The 20,903-nt window shown below is 51.0% G+C and overlaps 1 protein-coding gene and 1 long non-coding RNA gene across 2 annotated transcripts in view; one reads left to right on the plus strand and one right to left on the minus strand.

The window, feature by feature from the left end:
- HEG1 (heart development protein with EGF like domains 1) overlaps nucleotides 1–20,903 on the minus strand; it is a 91,458-nt gene that overhangs the window by 18,725 nt on the left and 51,830 nt on the right. The window contains exons 10-14 of the mRNA XM_051859197.2: nucleotides 18,407–18,465; nucleotides 18,007–18,167; nucleotides 14,380–14,514; nucleotides 9,471–9,513; nucleotides 9,314–9,351 (exon numbers count right to left, since the gene is read on the minus strand). Of these exons, the coding sequence (XP_051715157.2) occupies nucleotides 9,314–9,351; nucleotides 9,471–9,513; nucleotides 14,380–14,514; nucleotides 18,007–18,167; nucleotides 18,407–18,465 (436 nt within the window). The remainder of the gene's footprint in view (nucleotides 1–9,313; nucleotides 9,352–9,470; nucleotides 9,514–14,379; nucleotides 14,515–18,006; nucleotides 18,168–18,406; nucleotides 18,466–20,903) is intronic.
- LOC138849301 (uncharacterized) lies at nucleotides 19,843–20,678 on the plus strand. The gene is made up of 2 exons (XR_011387958.1): nucleotides 19,843–19,971; nucleotides 20,539–20,678. It is a non-coding gene; the product is annotated as an uncharacterized lncRNA (long non-coding RNA).

Genomic DNA, 20,903 nt, shown 5'->3' on the forward strand with positions numbered 1-20,903 from the left:
GTGGCGGCCATTTGGGGAGTGAACCAACGGAAGGAAGACCCTTCTGTCTCTCTCTCACTGTCTAACTCTACCTGTCAAATATATAAATAAAAATCTAAAAAAAAAAAAAAATAGCTGTTCTAAGATTTAGACCCTTTTTTCTCACTTAGGGTGGAGGCCCTTTATCATGTATAAATTATGCCTCAGGAGACTTGATTTTTAAAAAGTACTGGAGAAAACACAGAATCTTTTCTTGGTCACTTCCCACCCTTTGGTGTTAATTGTTGTTTAACTTCTTTTACTTGATGATGAGAACAGATTTTAAAAATGCTTGAGTCAGTTAAAACAGGCAGCCCTGAGTTAGACTCCCCGGTTTTGTTTTGAAGATTTATTCATTTTAAGACTTATTCAGTTGTTTGAAAAGCTGAGTGACAGAGAGAGGAGGAGAGACAGAGAGATGGATCTTCCATCTACTGGTTCACTATCCAGATGGAAGCATCAGCCAAGAGTAGACCAGGATGAAGACAGGAGCCAGGTCTCCCATGTGGGTGGCAGGAATCCAAGTACCTGGGCCATCATCCATTGCCTCCTAAGTACATTAACAGGAAGCTGGATCAGAAGCGTGGAGTAGCCAGGATTTCAACCAGCACTCGGACATGGACATGGGCATTCTGAGCAGCAGCTTAACCTAACTTTTACTTTCTCCTTTGTGCTTTTTTTTTTTCAGACATACACATACGTCCTCAAAATCTAGAAATCCCAATATATATTTGTATATAATGGAGAACTTCAGTTTGTGGAAAATGGCATTAAAAGATAAGTTTATTTAATGTAAAATAAACCTTGAAATCATGTAGTTTTTTCCTAACAAATTTCCCATGAACCTTTGCAGTACCCTGTACACAATTTTAACAGTACATTTGATGTTTTTTGACAGCTATGTCACTGCAGACTTACAGTAAGTTATGGACAAAATCACCACGGATCTGTTTCTATGCATTCCACAACTTATCTTTAAAACTGAGGTGCTGGCTCTAGGTTTATTATGATGGAGAAGTGCATACAGTTTGAATCAATGCCAACTGTAACGTTAACTGGATTCACAGGTACTCTGAGTATTTATTGAGACAGAAAGCAGTGAATGTTGGGTCAGGCTTGTCTGTCCCATCCCTTCTAGTGGGAAAAAGAGTTTCTGAAATGAAGAACTTGGAATTTTTAGTCCTAGTTTCCTCCTGACATTTGTCAGCAAAACTCTCAAGCAATGGCCACTTCTTCCCCTTTCCCTTCACAGCCTGACACTCTGCCATCACTGCTAGTGTTTTCTTCATCAAACCAACCTATTCTGGGCCTTAGGCCTTCCATTTGTTTTTGTTCAAATGTTTATTTGGGTGGAACCTTCTGGACTGTCTGCTAGTCAACCCCCTTTAAGGAACTGTTCGCCTCCCTCCATCTGCCATGGGGTTGGTAACTCCAATACCATCCCTGACCACAGCTGATTGGGTGGGAATAAGCACATGATACAAATTGGACCAATTCCTTCCTTCCCAGGGGTCTCAAAGTGGGAAAGAGAGAGAGCCTTCTCTCCCAAAATGTCAAAATGCTGAACCAGTGACAGACACTCAAGAGCTGTTCAGTGGCCCTGTTGTCCACCATGTGGTCTGGGAAGGAGAGAAAGCCAGTGGCAGACACACACAGCAAAGACCAAGGGGAGATGCCTAGACCAGATGACGCTCACATGCCCTGAAAAGACAGCCCTACCTCCAGCTGCCAGGGCTCCCCGCAAGTGCCTGCCTCCTGCCGGCCCTTCCAATAAACTCCTTGTTGTTAAACCACCTAGGCTAATTTGATCCAGAAGAATCTTAACCAGCCAATACGTCTTCCCATAAAACTCTTGATTACAGAACTTTCTAAGTAGCCACATGGGTTTTATCTTACAATTCACTCAGTGCTCCTCACTTTCCCCCTCCGTGAGCTCATCGGTGATGTGTGGTGAGAATGCCGCCTTTTCCCATCTGTGATCACTGCATTCTTTTTTGTTTTCCCTTGCGCCCTCTGGCAGTCTGTGTGTGGACGTAGCCCGTGCCTTCGGCCTTCCACCGTAACAACTTCCCACGTGACTCTGCCCCTTCCGTCTCATCAGAGTCCCTCCTCGGGGAGAGAGCAGACGGAGAACAGCCCTCTCCTCTCTGCAAAGCCCGCTTCCTTTCCCTCCGGATGGAGCGGAGGCCGGTCACGATGGAACGAAAGGGCCATTCTGAGCTAAGACTTCCACCTGATGTCTGGGTAATCAGTCCTCCCTCCTTCCTCCCAGGCAGCTACAGGTTCCTCCTGGATGCTCGTCTGGACTGACTCCTGCCAACACACAGCATCTCCACGGCTCTGAATCGTTTCACAGCCTGATGCAACAATAGGGTGAGCACAATTAAATGATCATTTATACTGCTGCCGCTGCGGGACAGTGGGTTGGTTTTTCACATTTAACATGATTTATTTATTCCATGATAAAGGCAGCAATGACAGAGGTCTCCAGAAAGACAAACATCAAGTGCATAAGTTAGGGCTGTACGACAGCAACTATTAATTTTTTTTATTTTTTTATTTTTGCAAGAAACAAGGAACCAAGCAGAAAGAGGAGATCACAAGGCATTCAGGGGAACAGGCCTGGACTCTTCAGAAATGCCAACAGGGACGACAGTGAGGGGGCGGTCCTCGGCTGGGGGGGCAGAGGCAGCAGGACAAGTAGGTGTGGGGCGTATTCTGGTGCCACGGGAAGAGGACTGTTAAGTGGGAAAGGCAGGCTCTAAAGCCTCCCTGGCCTCACTCGGGCAGGGAGTCCCCACTAAAGAGATGCAGAACCTCTGAGTGGGCAGAGTGGCCTACAAAAGGACATGTGGTGAATAGGAAAGAACCTCGGATAACAATGCCCGTGGCCAGAGGAAAGCTGGCTAGGAAAATCACATAAGCTCTGTAATCACAGGATGATAACAGTTATAAAACACAACAATGGCTTAAGTATGGGGACATAAAAAAGACTTTGAAAAGGTAGCAAGAGGGCAATGCTTAAGTAAACTACACTATAATATAGAACTATCAAAAATGGCATTGTGGGGCAGTGGGCTAAGACACCACTAGGAATGTCTGTATCTCCGATCAAAGTGCTGGTGTGGGTCCTAGCACCTCTACGTTCCAACAGAGCTTCCTGCTGATGCATTCTGGGAGACAGCAGATGATGGCTCAAGTGCTTGTGCCCCTGCCACATGCACGGGAGACCTGGGTGGAGTCCTGGGCTTCTGGCTTTGGCCTGGACCAGCCCTGGCGGTTTTGGACATTTAGGGAGTGAACCAGTGAATGGAAGATCTGTGTGTGTGTGTGTGTGTGTGTGTGTGTGTGTTTCCAACTCTCTCTTGCTCTCTCAAGTAGATGAAAATAAATAGCATGTTTTTAAAGTAATATTATGGAATTATGTAAATAAAAACATCCTACAGCTTACTAGGTTTAAAAGCAGGTTACAAAACAGTGTGTTCAGTGACATACAATTTCTCTTGAAAAGAAACACACAGGGGTTGGCATTGTGGTGTAGTGGGTTAAACCCCTGCCTGTGATTTCATGTCCTGGCTGCTCCACTTCTGATCCAGCTCCCTGCTAATGCTCCTTTGGAAAGCAGCAGAAGATGGTCCAAATGCTTGGGCCCCTGCCACCCACGGGTGAGACTGGGAAGAAGCTCCTGGCTTCTGGCCCAGCCCTGGCCATTGTGGCCACTTGGGGAGCAAACCAGTGGATGCAAGATCTTCTCTCTGCCTCTCCCTCTCTTTCAAATAAAGAAATAACTTTTTTGAAGATACACACATACTTATCTCTGGAAAGATATATAATACCAGTGCTCAAACTTTCCTAAGCATGCAGTCTGCAGACTGACCCAGTCTCTGAGCCTGGTTACCCTCCAGATTCTGCTTCGGGAGGTCTGAGAAGATCAGCCTGAAATTCTTCACTTCCAACAGCTCTTGGGGAATATGGATGCTGCTGGCCCCGGGGCCGCCCTGAGCAGCAAGGAAAGAGGATGTGCAACGGGCGACGAGACTGGGTACTTCAGCTCTTGTCTTCCCTTATGTCTACTATCTGATTAAACTGAGTTTTCTTAATGAAAGAAAAATTAGTGGGCATGCACTTAACCTATTTGAAAAAGAGGAAAAGGTGAAGCAAACCACAGCACCATGGCAGATATTATAAAACCGTGAGGGGGAAGTCACGTGGCTTCGTGAGCGCCAAGAGACACACGAGACATACATGCCCACAAAAGGGGTGGCAGCAGGCCAGGAGAGGCCCCTGAATCACAACAAATGTGGGGCCATCTGACAAATGGCGGGAGCAGACAGAACTGTGGGAACCTGGGGCAGAACGAGACACAGACTGCAAGGGAAGGAAAGAACGGGGAGAGCAGCGCTAAGGCCAGGGTAGACCTGGTGGCCCTGGCTCGGCCACGCCAACGGGGCCTGCGTTCCTTCAGGGCCTGAAGACCTGGGTGGAGGGCTGGTCTGCCCCTTCCCAGTTTGAAGGAGAGTCTCTGAGGAACAAGGACAAACACTGACAAAGGCAGGGCACACATTACGCCTCAGCCGGAACCTTCTGGCATTGACGACTGTGAGGAGTGCAGCAGTAAGGGACACAGGAGTGTGTACCTGGCTGGATCGGCCTCCCTCACTGGACTTGGGTCGAGGGCCCCAGGAAGTCTGCCTGAGAAAGCAGCACCTCTTGCCTGTGGCAAAATCCAGCCTGGGTCCCAGCGCCAGTAAGGTGCCAACTGTCTCTAGGGGCAACAGCAGGAGCAACAGTGGTAGGCAGCCAGACCCCTGCCGTCCGGCACAAGGGCACAAACGAATGAGGGGTCCACACTCCCCAAGCTCTATCAAGGTCACTGTGGACGAAGTCCAGATCTGTTTTTAAAGACTTATTTATGTATTTGAAATGCAGTTCCAAGGAGAGATCTTCCATCTGCTGGTTCACTCCCCAAATGGTTCCAGCAACAAGGACTGGGCCAAGCTGAAGTCAGAAGCCCAGTGCTCCAGCTGGGTCTCCCACATGGGTGGCAGGGGCCCAAGCATTTGGCCGTTTCCTGCTACTTTCCCCGGTACATTAGCAGGGAGCTGGACAGGAAGTGGAACAGCCAGGACTAAAATCAGTGCTTTGACAAGCTGTGCTGGCATCCCAGGTGGTGGCTTAACCCACTGCACAACAACACCAGTCCCCTGGTATTCCTGATTCCTTACATAGCACCCAGGCCTGGTCAGACCTCAGATAAGGAAGCAGGTGGCAAGTGGCTCCATGTATAAAGTATTATGGTAAATAATGACTCATCAAATATTATCAGACACTGGGAACTGCTTTGCAGCTCATGGAGATATCATGTCATAAAGTGATATTCACACAGCATCACAGAGCTCTCAGGAGTCACCACACTGTAATGATAAGCTGCCCATTACACAAGGTGGCTGGGACCTAGCCGTCCAGACAGGCGTCTGCCCTCTGCTGGACGTAAGGATGGTGACTGGGACAAAGCGGGAGGAAAAGGCAGTCTCTGGGATCAAAGAGAAGTCCTGGCTCCTTCCAGGGCCCCATAAACACAATGAGGCCAATTTGACTTTTCTCCGACACAGGTTATTAAAGAATAGCAGACGGATGTAGGGGGATAGCATCTCCAGACATACAGTATTTACCAATCTCCTGAGGGGAAAAAAAAATCATCGGCGCCACATAGAACTAGAAAGGTTCACACGCGGGGCCAATGTTGTGGCACAGCAGGCTAAGGGACTGTTGGGGACGCCTGCACCCTGTACTGGAGAACCAGTTAGAGTCCCAGCTACTCTACTTCCAATCCAGCTCCCTGCTAAGGCACCTAGGAAGCAAGAGGTGATGGCCACCCAACCATGGAGGAGACCTGTTTGGAGTTCCTGGCTCCTGGCTTAAGCTTGGTTCAAACTTGACTGTTGCAGGCATTTGGAGAATCAGCAGATGGAAAATGTCTCTCTCTCTCCCTCTGTCACATTGCCTTTTTTTTTTTTTCAGATTTATTTATTTATTTGAAAGTTACACAGAGAGGGAAAGGCAGAGAGAGAGAAAGAAAGAGGTCTTCCATCCACTGTTTCACTCCCCAGATGGCTGCAACACCCAACACTGGGGCCAGGCAGAAGCCAGGAGCTTCTTCCAGGTCTTCCATGAGGGTAGCAGGGGCCTAAGCACTTGGGCCATGTTCTTATTTTCTAGGCCATTAACAGGGAGCTGGATTGGAAGTAGAGCAGCCAGGACATGAACTGGAGCCCATATGGGATGCTGGCATCACAGGTGGCGGGTTTACCCACTACTACAACACGGGCACCCATGTTGCGTTTCAAATAAACACTTCTTAAAAAAAAAAAAAAGAAAGTGGCCGGCGCCTCGGTTCACTTGGCTAATCCTCCGCCTGCGGCACTGGCATCCCAGGTTCTAGTCCCGGTTGGGGCGCCGGATTCTGTCCTGGTTGCTCCTCTTCCAGTCCAGCTCTCTGCTGTGGCCCAGGAGGGCAATGGAGGATGGCCCAAGTGCTTGGGTCCTGCACCCGCATGGGAGACCAGGAGGAGGCGCCTGGCTCCTGGCTTCAGATCAGCCATTTGTGGGGGTGAACCAACGGAAAAAGGAAGACCTTTCTCTCTCTCTCTCTCACTGTCTAACTCTGCCTGCCCCCCCCCCCCAAAAAAAAAAGAAAAAAGAAAAAAAGGCATTCCTATATGGAAATTCTCTGAACATAACTGAACATAACAACACAAAGACCCTGAACTTAGTTGAGAAACTGGCTCATCTACCAAGTGATTTTTTAAAAGCTTTAATAGGAGCCAGCACTGTGGCGTAGCAAGTTAATGCCCTGGCCTGAAACGCCAGCATCTCATATGGGCGCCAGTTCGAGTCCCAGCTGCTCTACTTCCGATCCAGCTCTCTGCTATGGCCTGGGAAAGCAGTAGAAGATGGCTCAAGTCCTTGGGCCCCTGCACCCGCGTGGGAGGCCTGGAAGAGCTCCTGGCTTCTGACTTCAGATAGGCGCAGCTCTGGCTGTTGTGGCCATCTGGGGAGTTAACCAGTGGATGGAAGACCTCTCTCTCTCTCTGCGTAACTCTGACTTTCAAATAAATAAATAAATCTTTTAAAAAAATCAAAAAGATAAATCTTTTTTTTTTTAAAAAAGCATTAAGGGCCGGTGTCGTGGCTCACTAGGCTAATCCTCCGCCTGTGGCACCAGCACCCCGGGTTCTAGTCCCAGTTGGGGTGCCGGATTCTGTCCCGGTTGCTCCTCTTCCAGGCCAGCTCTCTGCTGTGGCCCGGGAAGGCAGTGGAGGATGGCCCAAGTGCTTAGGCCCTGTACCCGCATGGGAGACCAGGAGAAGCACCTGGCTCCGGGCTTTAGATCAGTGCAGCGCTGGCTGTAGCAGCCATTTGGGGGGTGAACCAACAGAAGGAAGACCTTTCTCTCTGTCTCTCTCTCACTGTCTAACTCTACCTGTCCAAAAAAAAAAAAAAGCAGTAATATTATCTTAAATGGAGTCTTACGGCATCCTGAGGGACAGCTGCAGAGTTCAGGGCTGCTCACCCACCACTCAGTGGCCACAGGCTGTTACTTTAAGCATTTTGGGGTTGGCACTGTGGCGTAGCAGGTAAAGGTGCTGCCTGTGGCACTGGCATCCCATAACAGCCCTGGTTCGTGACCCAGCTGCTCCACTTCCCATTCAGCTCTCTGCTAATGTTCCTGGGAAGGCAGCAGAGGATGGCTCAAGTGCTTGGGCCCCTGCACCCACGTGGGAGACTCAGAAGCAGCTCCTAGATCCTGGCTTTGGCCTGGCCCAGCCCTGGATTTCACAACAATCTGGGGAGTGAACCACTGGATAGAAAACCTCTCTCTCTCCCCTCTCTCTCTGTAACTAACTCTGGCTTTCAAACAAATAAATCTTTTTTATAAAGTGTTTCTGTGGGTCCCTCCCTTTCTAGTCAAATGACTAAACATATTTGCTTCTAGAAATGTCTCCCTCGTCTGAGCCGACCTATGGTAACCTCTTGACCGTCTGCAGTCAGGATAATCTAGGTGACCAATCCCATCATTGTCCTGACCAGATATGTAGCTCTAAGTCTCTGGACTCTAGCCTGAGAGTAGCTTCTTGCTGGGGACGCCAAGGTAATTTACATCAGTTTTGTACCTAATATTGAATTTGTTTTATTTTTATTTATGCTCACTAAAAGTCCCAGAATGAAACTTGCTAACAGAAAAGCTTTATGAACAATGACAATACCACTGAGGATATTTAAAGTAAGGCATCCCATTGGGCAAGAGACGAGGGGCTTTTATACACATCAAATAAAACCACGTGTACTTAGAATATGAACCACTGGCCCTCTCATCTGTAAAATGGAGGACAAAGTTGCAATAAAGACTTGACTGTTAATTATTCCTATTACAGCCCATCATATCCTAGCTCCCAAAATTTCTTTCATAATTTTGAAGGTCACTTCAATTTCTAATGTCTCAAAATAAGAAAAGCATCAGTGGGAAAAAATATCGTCACTGAATCACAGGTGCTTTTCTCAAGTGACTGAGTCAGGTGTGACAACAGCATGCCTGCCGTCAGCACCAGCCTGGCGCTGGTCTCCAGGCCCGAGCCCTCGCTGGAAGCACAGGGAAGCCTCCCACCCATGCCCAGGTTCTCTGTCCAGCCTCGTCCTCACTGCAGCCCAGCTCACCCGCCTTAAGCCACCTGTTTTCCAACCCTGGCAGCTCCCGCTGGTCACCACCACAGCCTCAACTCCAAGCCTGAGGTTCAAAGCCCCTGTAGTTCGGTCCCCAGACACTTTGCCAACTCAACCCACCACCGTCTGCCTTCCTCTCTGTGTACTCCAGCCATTATAAACTGTCCCCACAACACCACGGCCCCTGGCTGCCCCAGGCCTGAAGGTGTTTCCCTCAGTCTGGGATGTCCCTCTCTCCCCCCACCTGCAAGCCAGACTCTTTCTAAGCCTTGCTCCAAACCCAGCCCCTCCAAGAAGTCCCAGGGTGTCCTTCCATTCTCCGCTGAGTGCGGTCCGTGCCTGCAGATGTCAGGCTCCCTGCCTGATGTATCTAACGTTCATACTCGGCAGAGTCAGGCGATCCAGAGACTTTATCTCCCCTCCCAGAGCCTGAGCCCCTGGACAACGCCAGGCAGGCCACCCAGCAAGGACCCGGGGGGGGGCAGCGGCATCAAACGCGAGGGAAATGGAAGGAGAGAGCACCGTGTGCACTGACAAGGGGCGGGCGGGGGAAGGGCCTCACTTCTGTACTTACGGTTTCCACAGTTGAGACCACCAAGGCCAAATGGGCAACTATAAATCCGCAAAGAAAAGGGAGTAAGAGTTACTTTCAGATCTCGAAAGAAACAATTGAGGCTATTTCCAGTAAGACTTGCATCAAACCCATCAGAATAAATGAACATGGAGCCTACCTCATACAGGTTTCATTTTCAAGCCTATATCCATCTTCACAGGCTGAAAGACAAAAGGAAAACTCAAGAATGTGCATATTTACCTCCCTTGGCCCAAACCTATAGTTAATTACACGCCTAGAGTCCACAAAATATTCCAGAACCAGAAGGCTGCAAACGGCTTCAGAATGATCTGTATAACCTGACCTAAATCCTGCTGCCAGCTTAACGTTCTCATCAAGAAATTGTTCCTTGTGGGTCTCAGTCCCCCCCCCCAAAAAAAAAGAGAGAGAGAGAGAATAATAATATGTCCTTGATAGTTTCTTGGATGAGAGTAAGGAAAACAATGCAGGCACACGGCTCAGCATACACCTGGCCCGGAGTAACGACGAAATAACTGGTTTGGGTTGTGACTGCTATCCAACAGATGCAGTTCTTTTCAGAAGTTACCTATAGATGGAGGATGTCCCCATAGAACACCCTTCCACGTCCACAAAGATAAACCTTTCATCCTCTTTAATGCAAACTGAACCTGTCACCTGGGGTTGGTCCCACAGGCCCTGTTCTATGAGGTGATGGAGCTGTGGGGGACACTCTCCAGGGCACCGCTTTGGTGGGTGCCCAGGATTTCATCAGAGAAGGCTCACCCTACATGGTCCGTGCAGGGGTCCTCATGGGCACCTCGTTCAAGAACACAACTCCGGACACTCTGCCGGTGCTGCGTCTGGAACACTGCCTCTCTGCATCGGCAGCTCCAGGTCTGCTTGCTCTGAGAACACTTTCCACACTACACTAAGCTAGCAGAACACCATGAGCCACGGCGCTTAGATGAAAGCTATGAAAACTGGCTTTGTAGACAAATTCCTTGCTGCAAGGAATGACGGAAATCTGATTCATGATTAATGTATAATGTACATTGCATAAAAGATCACGGATAAAAAAATGTGTGGCTGAACAGATGTGAGTGGCGATTCGTGCGTGCAGCAGCGTGCATGATGGCAGGTGGGCTGAGGGCCTCCAGGTCTCGCATAGGCCCTCCGGCATCCTCTGTTACGGACCCGTGCACTGTCAGATTAACCAGTCCTCCTCCTCCGACATATTTAACATTGGAAGCAAGAAGTTTCTGGTTTCTCTTTTACTCTCCAGGACCATTTATTAACATCACTGGAGTTTCTGGGGACACAGCTGGGAAAACATGGTTCTAAATGAGCTGTCGTTCTCTCATAGCAGCGAGAGAGAGCGAGCTGTGGATGCAGACCCGCTGTTCCGCTTGTCTGGGGCGCCATGCCCTTGTATGAGGGCCATTTATCACAGGCAGCAGCAGCCCGGGAAATCCCCATGGTGCTTGCTGTGGGAGACCACGGGCCACGTGGCCACCACACCACTCAGGTCTTGATGAGAGTGCCCAGAGGAATGTCTCGTGGACCACTGTGCTTGAAATAGGGGGGTGCTCCTGAGCACTGGTCCTTTATTTCATGGACCCCCGACTCTCCAAAATCACACATCTCTCTCTGCTTCAGTGCTAGGAAGCGCAGTACTTGAACCAGCAGCCTACTTTGGGCAAACACAAAGGGCCTCGTGGTGTATCCTTTTGCATATTCCCTTTCTGTCTGGCCTCAACGAAGCAGTCAGTTTATTTCTCCTTCAACCTGATTTCAATATTTTTAAATCTTATTTTATTGCATTTACTTAACTTTATGTATCCGGTAGAGAATAACGTACCCCACACAGGGAAGGAGAAACAAGGTCCCACCTCTCAACCTTTGCTACTTTGGGTTCTCCGCCTGCAGGCCTTACTCGGGTGGGGCCGTCTATAGGGAAGGAGGTGGCCATTCCTGCCTCTGGGAGCCAGGTGTGGGAAGCTCCCCGCACAGATGGTCCTGCCCCTGCTATGCAGCTCCTCCCTCCACCCAGCTTGGCACCGAGGCGGGCTGATGTCACCCTGTTCTCTTCTATTCTGAATACTTCTTCCCGGAAATGTTTTCAGATCAGATCGACCTCCCGTGCTGGGTGGGAACTCTGTACTCCATGGCTGCCATCCAGCTGTGCCCAGGGCCCATCTGTTGTCCTGCCTGCAAGTTCAAGGGCTAGGCCATTTGCAGGTTGCCTCCGAAGTGACTGGACTCCTGATGTCACGACATTGTTCTGTTTCAAATGGGCTCAGTCATTCATCAAAGACTGACATCACTGTGTCAGCTGCTGCTCTGCGGCCTCAGGGGAATCTTGTCAGCCAGGCCCTGCTGCTCCTTAGGACTCAGCTTCTCTCACACAGGGGACCGCAGATGAAATACATGCGAGGAATGGCCCGCAAACAGACCTAAGCCAGCCTCCCCGGCTGCTATGGGACCTAAGCAAATTTAAGCTTTCTGGACTTAAAATAAATTAACAAGGAGATGGCAAGTCTTACAAACTGTTTTGTTCCCTTGCTGGAAACTAAGCCAAGATGTCCCAGTCTTTCGCTATCACATTTGCTGTTCTATTACCCATGCATTTGTTTAAAAGATATTGTGGAACCCCGCCATATGCTAAGCACTATTCTAGACACGGCTCTGGCTCTCAAGGCACTCGTGGCGTGATGAGACGCAGAACGGATTGTTAGAACTCATCGTGGCGCCTGCACGTGGGAAGGAGCTCAGAGACCTGCGGAAAGGACACTGACTTTAATTGTTTACGTTGCTCTGAAAGCCTGGTAAAAATATCATCAGGACATTTTTACACGAGACACTAAGGAGCACATGGGTGCGTGCGCCCATGTATGTGTGTGTGTATCCCACGGAGAACAATGTAGACTTGCTAATGTACAGCTGAAGTTTCAGTGGCTTAGAGACACACACACACACACACACACACACCCCTGTGTTCCATTCAGACAGAGGACTGACTCCTGACTTAAGATGTCCCAAAGGGGCTCTCAGAAATATGCCTGTGCTCCAGCACCAACGACCAGAAGGGGTCACTGCTAACCCATCAGAGCCCAGCGGGAAGGGCTGGGAGACAAGAAGCTCCTGGACCCACTCATCAGAGGCCTGATGGCCGGACACTGCAGAGGAGGGACTCCGCGGGGCCTGGGCAAGAAGCCCCAGAGCTATTCAGGTTCCCTTATGTGGCTCCTTGCGTCATTACTTGATAAGGTTGCTGGTGCCTCTGTCCACCCGCCGGGGAAAGCTTTGACAGCTCTGCTGCTGCTCACGCTGGCCTGGAAGTGACACAATCATGAAATCGCTGACTTGGAAGCAGAGGCGGCAGGCAGGGTGGCTCTGAAGGTGCCCTCCCAGGGGCTACCATGCCGATTGCCCCACTCCTGTCTACCTTGTGTCTTTTGGCACCCTGAGTCACAAGGATCTCGGTGCTGTCCCCTCCTCATGTGAAGCTGGGCACAAATTCTCACTTCTATTGCAAGGAACACTTACTTGGGGCTGGCGCTGTGGCATAGCGGGTTAAAGCCCCGGCCTAAAGTGCTGGCATCCCATATGGGCGCCGGTTCTAGTCCCAGCTGCTCCACTTCCCATCCAGCTCTCTGCTGTGGCCTGGGAAAGCAGTAGAAGATGGCCCAGGTGCTTGGGCCCCTGCAACCGCGTGGAAGACCTGGAAGAAGCTCCTGGCTCCTGCTTCAGATCGGCGCATCTCTGGCCGTTGCAGCCAATTGGAAATGAACCAGCGGATGGAAGACCCCCCTCCTCCTCTCTCTGTGTAACTCTGACTTTCAAATAAATAAATAATAAAAAAAATTTTTTTAGAAAAGGAACGCTTTGTTTTGCGCCAGGTAAGAGGGAGTTAGAAAGCACCCTCTCTTTGTAGCAAGGCAGCAGACTACTGCGGCACTGAGGAATGCTGTGTACCGGCTGTGCACCAGGACCTGTGCCCAACACCGAGAGCTGGGCCTCTTCTTGGAAACCCACCTCCCATCCTGCCTGGAGAGCAGACGATACCGAGTTGAGGGGTCGGAAGTTCCGGACGAGAGCGTGGCCCTGCGATGCACTGTTACCTTCCTCTGAAGCACCAAGTCCATGACAGAAGTAAGTGGCATGTCATCTTGCCCTGGTATACGACTTCTATTCAGATCCCAGGACACCCATCTCCAGCAAGGTGACACCTGTGCCATGCGCATGCTGGTGGAAGGCAAGGCTCATGGCTACGGGACACCAGGCTTCCGATGGCCTTCCGTAAGTGGGTGTACACAGTGCTCTGGACTTGAATTACTTTTATTCCAAAGCAATATTCTTGGATTACTCTCATCGAGCAGTCTTTATCTCAAACCAAATGAATTTAAGCTTCCCTTAAAAGGTTAGCAAAATTAGATTTCTGCTCTCAAACACTCGATGAGCTTTTAAAACGATAACTCACTAATTCAACAACCTGGGTAAAATGCAAGAGCAAATACACTCACGACGTTCCCCTGTATGTAGAGTGCCTGCCTTCATTCTCACAACAGCCAATAACGCATCACGGCCAGTTTCATCCAAGAGCAAACAGTGGCTGGCCTAAGACACCACACCACCCATGAGGCAGAGCCCGGTTCTACCTCGGGTTTCTGAGCCACGGGTGCCCCTAAAAGATCCGGGCCTGGCTCCATGCTGGTGTTTCCACTTTAAAAGATTAGCAGACAACAGATAAAGCTTTGGCAATTCAAACACTCATTTTCTCACTTCCTAAGAAAGCAAGAAAAGGCGGAGCTATCACAAACATTCCATTCTCCTTTCCTTTGAATTGGACGGGCCACACCCGAGCGCCACAGTCAGCGATACCGCTATTGTTCCGAGGAGATAATGTATTCAATCCTGCTGTGAGCAAAATAACAAGGACCAGCACCCCCCAGTCCAGAAGCCTCCCACCAAGAGAAAGAGAGAGAGAGAAAAGAGAGAGCTAGCAAACAGAGAAGAATGGCTCCCTGTCCCCGGCCAGAGCGCGGTGGCCGGCGACGCTGCGTTACCTCGGCAGGAGTGATCCATCTTGTTGAACTGGAAGTAGCCCGACTTGCACTGGCACAGCGCGACGCCATCCAGATCCGTGCAGATGGAGGTCTCCTTGTCACACTCGGGGCTCTTCCGCTTGCACAAGCTGCCCGCTGCCAACGGGAAAACCAGACAGTGAAACAAAACAAAAAACTTCCATCCTTAAGACACCCCATTTCTGGTGGAAGAGGCTCTGTGAGCGGCTTTCCAGGAAGTCTCCGTGAGCTGTGGCACCCCGGCCCCTCCTTCCCTGGGGTCGGCCCGTGCACGGTCACTCAGCATCAGTGTTCCCCACTGGGCACCTCTCCCAGTGCGTCCTGGACACCAGGCAAACTGGGAGGAAGTGGGGTGCGTCCCCTCCTCTGCACCCATTACAAGGGGGCCCTGGAAGGAGTCCCGGAACAGCACAAAGCCACAAAGCCTGGCCGTGCTGTTAGGAAGCCCGGAGGCTAGAACCAAGAACAGCTAGTGCTGGCCAGATCTGCCCCAGGCAAAACCGCGTCTGGGCTCTGGGTGTGCGTGTGGCTTAAATTAAGGGCCTCAGTGCCACTCCTGGGACGGTGCTGCCTTCCAAGGACTTCAGAGAGCTCAGAATCCCCCCACATGGGCTGTGTTTTCAGGCTGCCTCCCTCACGATGCTGAGGGCTTGGTCTGATCACCATCTCTGTGCCTTCAGGCTTTGTCCAGAGACCAGGGAGGATGCACGTGCAGCAGGGGCCGTCCCTGCGCCAACGCCCAGAGGAGAGGCGGGCAGAGAAGAGCCCGTCATTCACATGGTTACACCATCACTTCAGGACCTTATTCCTCTCATGGGTGACAAAGAATCACCTCGTATCACCCATTCTGTGGCCCTCTATGAGCTGGTCTATGGCAGACATGAAGGCACCTTTTGCCATCTGAGGTAAGCCCAAGACAAAAATATGAAACCAACCGGGGCGTAAATAGTAACTTATTTAAACCCATGCTCAGGAAGGCAAGATGGGTACATGCCGCTGCTGTTACAGGGAGGCAAGGGCAAGTTCAGAACGAGAAGAGAGCTGCGATGGAAAGGCAACGCGTGTGCTATGTAGGGAGGAACGGCTGCCAATTTGCCAGGCAGTCTCCCTTCTCCTGCCAGAAGATTCCAACCTATTCAGAAACCAGGTGCCATCTGTTAACGCCACAAATCTCGTGCTGCCCAGCCAGGTTCTGGCTCACGGGGCTTGACCACCCACCCAGGGTTCCCAGCGTCTGCCCCGTTCCGTGAGTCCCGAGAGCTGGGGGCAGTGGCCAGCCTGGGCGGAGGGGAGGTAAGCTCAGGACACAGCTTCGGTTCTCAGCGCTGAATTTCCTGCCTTTATCAGTGGAAGCTGGCATGCTAAATCAGAAGCCCTTTTGCGTCTGTGATAGAATTTCCTTTGTTTATTGCGAAAAGCTTATATTTAAGGGGGAGAAAATAAAAATGGAAAGTCTCACCAGGCAAACACTGCAAAGCTGGCACCAGGAAGGTATTCAAGTGCCACAGCCCTTCATTTAAACTCTTTGAAGGCTTTGCCCGTCGTCTAGCCTTCCCAGGAAGAAATCCCTCAGGGCACAAAGCTGTCCAGGCTGCCACTACTTCTGCTCAACAGCCAGCCTGGGCTGCCTGGCCCACTTCAACATTTTCTGGGAGGCGAGATCACGTCTTCCTTCCATTCTTCCCGTGCATCCAGTCTGCCGGCAAATCCGAACCGCCTGGCCAAGGCAGCCACTCAGGCTGCACGGAAGCACATTTGCAGGAAACGGGGAGAGCAGGCCCTGCCTCTGGAGTGAAGGAGCAGTAAGCCTAAAGATTCCCAAAGAACGATGCACTGGCAATCATCACACAGAGCCACCTAGCATCCCGCTGGCTCTGTCAGCCTGGTGATGTGATTCTTCTACATTCACAATTCCCCTGGTCCTTCCTGGGCATAACATCTGCCCAAACAGACGAGCAGAATGGGAGCAAACCCAAGGCTCAGCACTCTGCGGGGAATCCTAAGCTCTTCAGCCCACTGGGGATGAGGACAACTGCAGCTCCTTGAAAGGCAAGGAAGTAGACGGTTGTGAATTGAAGGCGGGACCCCTCCTCTCCAGTGGCTGTGTCCAGAAGAGCCCCACGCTGCCCATAAGCTGGGCACACCCAGATGTTAGCACCTGCAAGAACCCAGTGCCAGTTTTCAGGCAGTATGCATGACTGTCTTTGTTCTCGGGGGCTCTGGAAGCAGAGGTAAGGAGTGGGGAAGCAAGGAAGATGGGGTGGGGGGGGACGGGCAGGGCAGCTGTGGGCAGGGCAGCTGTGGGCGGGCTCTCACAAGTCCAAAGATGGAGCCACCTGGCTTGCAAGGCAGAAATGCACTTGCTGGGGACAAAAACCGTAATCTGGAACGATGCTGGCGGCACAGGACGCACTGCACGGATGCTTAGTGGGCTGAGAAGTACCCTGCCTACCTCACTGTTGGAAGAACTGGTTCCAGTAAGAACTAGAACCCTTGACTTCACGGCAAGAAAAACAAAACCTGGAGAGCCTCCAAGTTTCAAGCAGGATACACTGGGGCAGGAACTCACTCACTCACTCCCTAGTCAGTAGCAAATCTAACCCCAGAAAGTTGAAGATCTTTTTTTTCTTAAGATGCATAACTAGCCCTTAAATGGGCCAAACTCCAGTGCTTATCCCAGAGCAGAGCCTGACTCCCAAGCTCTGCAGCACAAAGGCCGGCTTAGGCAAGCCCTCTGGAACGGCAGCTACGAAACCCTGACCTCCTGGGAGCGGCCCAGACCGGGGAGCAGACAGAGCGCCAGAACCTGAGCCGTCGACGTCCATCCGGCATCTGCACAGCAGATGGGGAGGGTCAGCTCCATTCCCCGTCCTCTGCCAGCCCTCGCTGCACAAATGAGCTAACCAGAGCCCACTTTGATCACTTGCAAGGCAGTAAGTGGGACAGGTCCCCTTGGCAGAGCAGCACTTCTGTTTCCGGCACAGTTTTCCCATCCCAGAAGCAAAACTTCCCCAGGACGCAATCCTGCCTTCTCAAAGTGCTGTCCCCGATCCCTTTCTTCATCCGCCTCACTCCGGATGCACTGGGGAGGCTTCTGACACAACGAAGCAAGAAGAAGAGGGAAAGGAAAAGCACCCTCATCACCAGCACCCTGGAGACAAGCTGCCTGCACTCACCCAGGCTCGCTATACAGATTTACAATTTGCAAACAGGCAAACAAGACGCACAACCCTGCACACGCCTGTCTTACTTACACAGGCATCTGGATCTCATCCACAAGCATGGACGTGCTGGCTGGGAGTTTCAGTCTCCTGGAGAGAGCAGGAACTTTTCCAGGGAAGGAAGAGCAACCTCTGCCTTCTTCCATCAGCCCCTATAGCCTCTCCTCTTCCTACTCCAACGTCACACCCAACAAGGGGCCAGGCCAAGGGCCTTCGGGGCTCTGCGCATGCGTGTGTGCCTGCACATGACGGTCTTCTGCCTCATTCCCATGCCAAACAGCCTCTGTGAAGAGTTTTCCTGGGTCTGAGCCCCCAGATGCCTTACGTTTCTATCCCAGGTCTGCATCTAACCAAACGGGCAGGGTCCTGCCACAGGCTTCTGTCTTACCTCTAAAGATCCGCCTTTGAGATCCCAGGAGCTGGCAGACCTCAGCAGAGGACCTGCAGGAGTTGACGTATTTCTGGATCCCATCGGCCAGGTCAAACAGTGTCACATTGGAAGCCAAGGCAAAGGTGGTTTGCAGTGAGATCACCACTACGCTGGACCCCCTAGAGGCAGAGGTTATAGGTTTTAGTTGTCCTACGATGACACGAGGGCCCCCGCATTGGTGGAAAAGCTGTCACTGCCGCTCTCCAGGGAGGGCACGGGAGAGCGTGAAGGTCCAGTGGCCTGGCTCTGCCTCACCCCCTGGCCTGGACGAGACAGGGCCTTCGTTGCTGTCACCCTTGTTAGAATGAGCCTCCCCCTTCCACAGACGGGGTCACAAGTGAATGATTCTGTCACTTACCGGGATGCATGAACTGTGGATCGTATATAACCAGGTAACGTCGAAAAACACATATTTAACTGAAAGGAAGAACAGGTTTGTCATTAACTGCGAGTTAGACAAAAGCCTTGGACCAGGAACCAATTTCCTATTTCCAGGAGAGAACAGGCATTTTCCAGCCATCCAGTTAGCAGCAGGCAGCTCTTACACAGAAGTGCTGTCCTTTTTTTGTTCCCTCTTAAACGCTTTCTGCTGTTGCAGAAGTACAAAGGGAGAGAGGCAGATAGTAAATCAGTGGGGAAATCTTGGCAGGAAATGATGTTCAAACTGCACCCTTGGATGCAAAACCTCTTCAAAGGAGCAGCTCTCTTCTAAGATGCAGGGTTTCAAACAATTCAAAGGCAACTGTTTGTTTGGCCTTTGCATAGACAATGAGCTTCGCTGAAAAGGCTCAGCACCTCTCAGCTCCCCCAGCTCCGACCCCTCATCACCTCCAATGAGCTGACCTCACTCAAAGATGGGTCTTCTTCAGAAAGGTTCTCCATGGGAAATGACATTACATGGGTCAAGAGCCCTTTTGTTGAGAGCAAATTAAGAGCGACTCTCCCTGTTTGCCTGGTGCTCTGGGAGAGAGCAGAAAATCACCACCCAGCACACGCTCGGCGCCTGCCTGCTTGCTCCTCTCCCTCTTCCTGCCTTGTCCCTCACAGACAGACCTGTCTTCAAAGCCCAAGTCTCCACGATTTCTCACTCTTGAGAAGATGGAGTGAAACCCTCTTTTGGATTTGTCTGCCACTGCTTTGTAGTCTAACAGCAATAGCTCTTCTTCTTAGCATCAACTTTCCCCCAGCTGCTGGTGAAGACAATGACATCTTGGGGAAGACCATCTGGTCAGTCACTGCTTCACTGTTTCTACACTGTGTCACAGAAAGAAGGCAGGTATGTCACATCACCAGGAATGACACGTTGACACCGGGCAACAGGTCACAAGTCAGCCCCATCACCGAGTTCTGTGTCGTGTGATGAACTGGACCTCGGCATGGGGCCCTAAGCCCCCAAACTAAGAGACACAGCATAACCACGAGACAGCTGTGGGGTGACAAGAACACCACGTGTAGGGTTAGCACACACAAAACCCTGCTGTGGGGAAAGAACCTGGCCTTGCCTAAAGAGAGGTGAGCCTTTGCCCTTGGCTTTCTGAGGTCACTTCCAAGCCCCTGGAACTCCCTGCTTCATAAAACTGCCTTCGTTTCCCTGGCAGCCTGAGGCCACGCCAACCGCGTGATCTGTGGCGGGGCCTTTGGGTAAGCAGCTCAGCCTCCAGAGAGGCAGGAGGTGGAGCTCAGCCACGCGGGCGGTCACCCGTGTCTAGACGACAGAGCCCCAGTAAAAGCGGCAGACCTCGCAGCTCAGGTGAGCCTGGCAACCCTCGTGCCTACGTGACGACTGGGCGCTGAGGGGAGTGAACGCTGTCCTGCTGGTGTACAACCCTCCTGGACTCTGCCCCACGCATCTGTCTCTCGGCTGGCTTCAACCTGTGGCGTATAGGTGAGATGAGCCAGAACCGTGAGTGGTCACAGCTTTCTGTAAGTTCTGGGGGTACTTTGTGTGAATATGGAAACTCGAGGGTGGTCTCCGGACTTCCCAAACTTGCTACTGCTGTCAGCACTGAGGGTGGTCTAGGGGACCATTCCCACCTTTGCACTCGGTCTGTGAGGACTTGGGAAGCGTCTTTAACGTCCAGTTCTATGCCTGCTCAGGTGTTTGTAATACCTCCAAGAGGAGTGAGCCATCTCACATAGTCCCTGTCATAGAACAGGTACCAAGGAGATACTAAAATGGAATTGAAACTGTTATACTAACAAAACCCACAGTCCTACAAACAACATGTAATTCTTAACTAACACACAAACTCTCACCCATAAAGAGCAGGTAGAATGGAAATCAGAAATCAGTTATCTCTAAAATTTGTTTTGATGGCAAATTCCAACTTTCTGAACACCAAATCTTTGAGTCAGATAGTAGCCGAGAAGCAAAACCTATTATTTGTGAGCTTCATCTTATTCCTGCTTTTCTTCCTCTCCATTGTCTTCTGATAAAAAGCAGGCAAAGAAGCCCGTAGATCACCTATACCATGAGTTCTCAAACCCTAGGTACTCAGGATTAAGCCTTACCCCCTTGGCATCATGTTGAGGACGCATGCCCCCAGCCTCTGAAGCACGGGGAGAAAGCCACACGGCGAGCCAGCGGCACACGCGACGGCACTGTGCGCTCAGTCCTTCCTGCTTCACCAACAGCAGATGACATCCGGGTGCCTGTCATCTAGGGGGCTGGGACTACGAATTTCTACACGGAACACCAACACCAGGCACAGACCAAGGCTGCACACCAGGCACATCTGAAGAATCACTTCTACTGGGCACTGCTGGTTTCCAACATCTCTCTCCTATTTCCAAGAGGCTTTTATTTTACCAAGTGCAATAGAAGTGAAGAGCCGACCCTCAGGCGGTCCCCAGCG

The sequence above is a fragment of the Oryctolagus cuniculus genome, chromosome 4 (genome assembly GCF_964237555.1).
Source record: "Oryctolagus cuniculus chromosome 4, mOryCun1.1, whole genome shotgun sequence".
NCBI classification, from domain to species: domain Eukaryota; kingdom Metazoa; phylum Chordata; class Mammalia; order Lagomorpha; family Leporidae; genus Oryctolagus; species Oryctolagus cuniculus.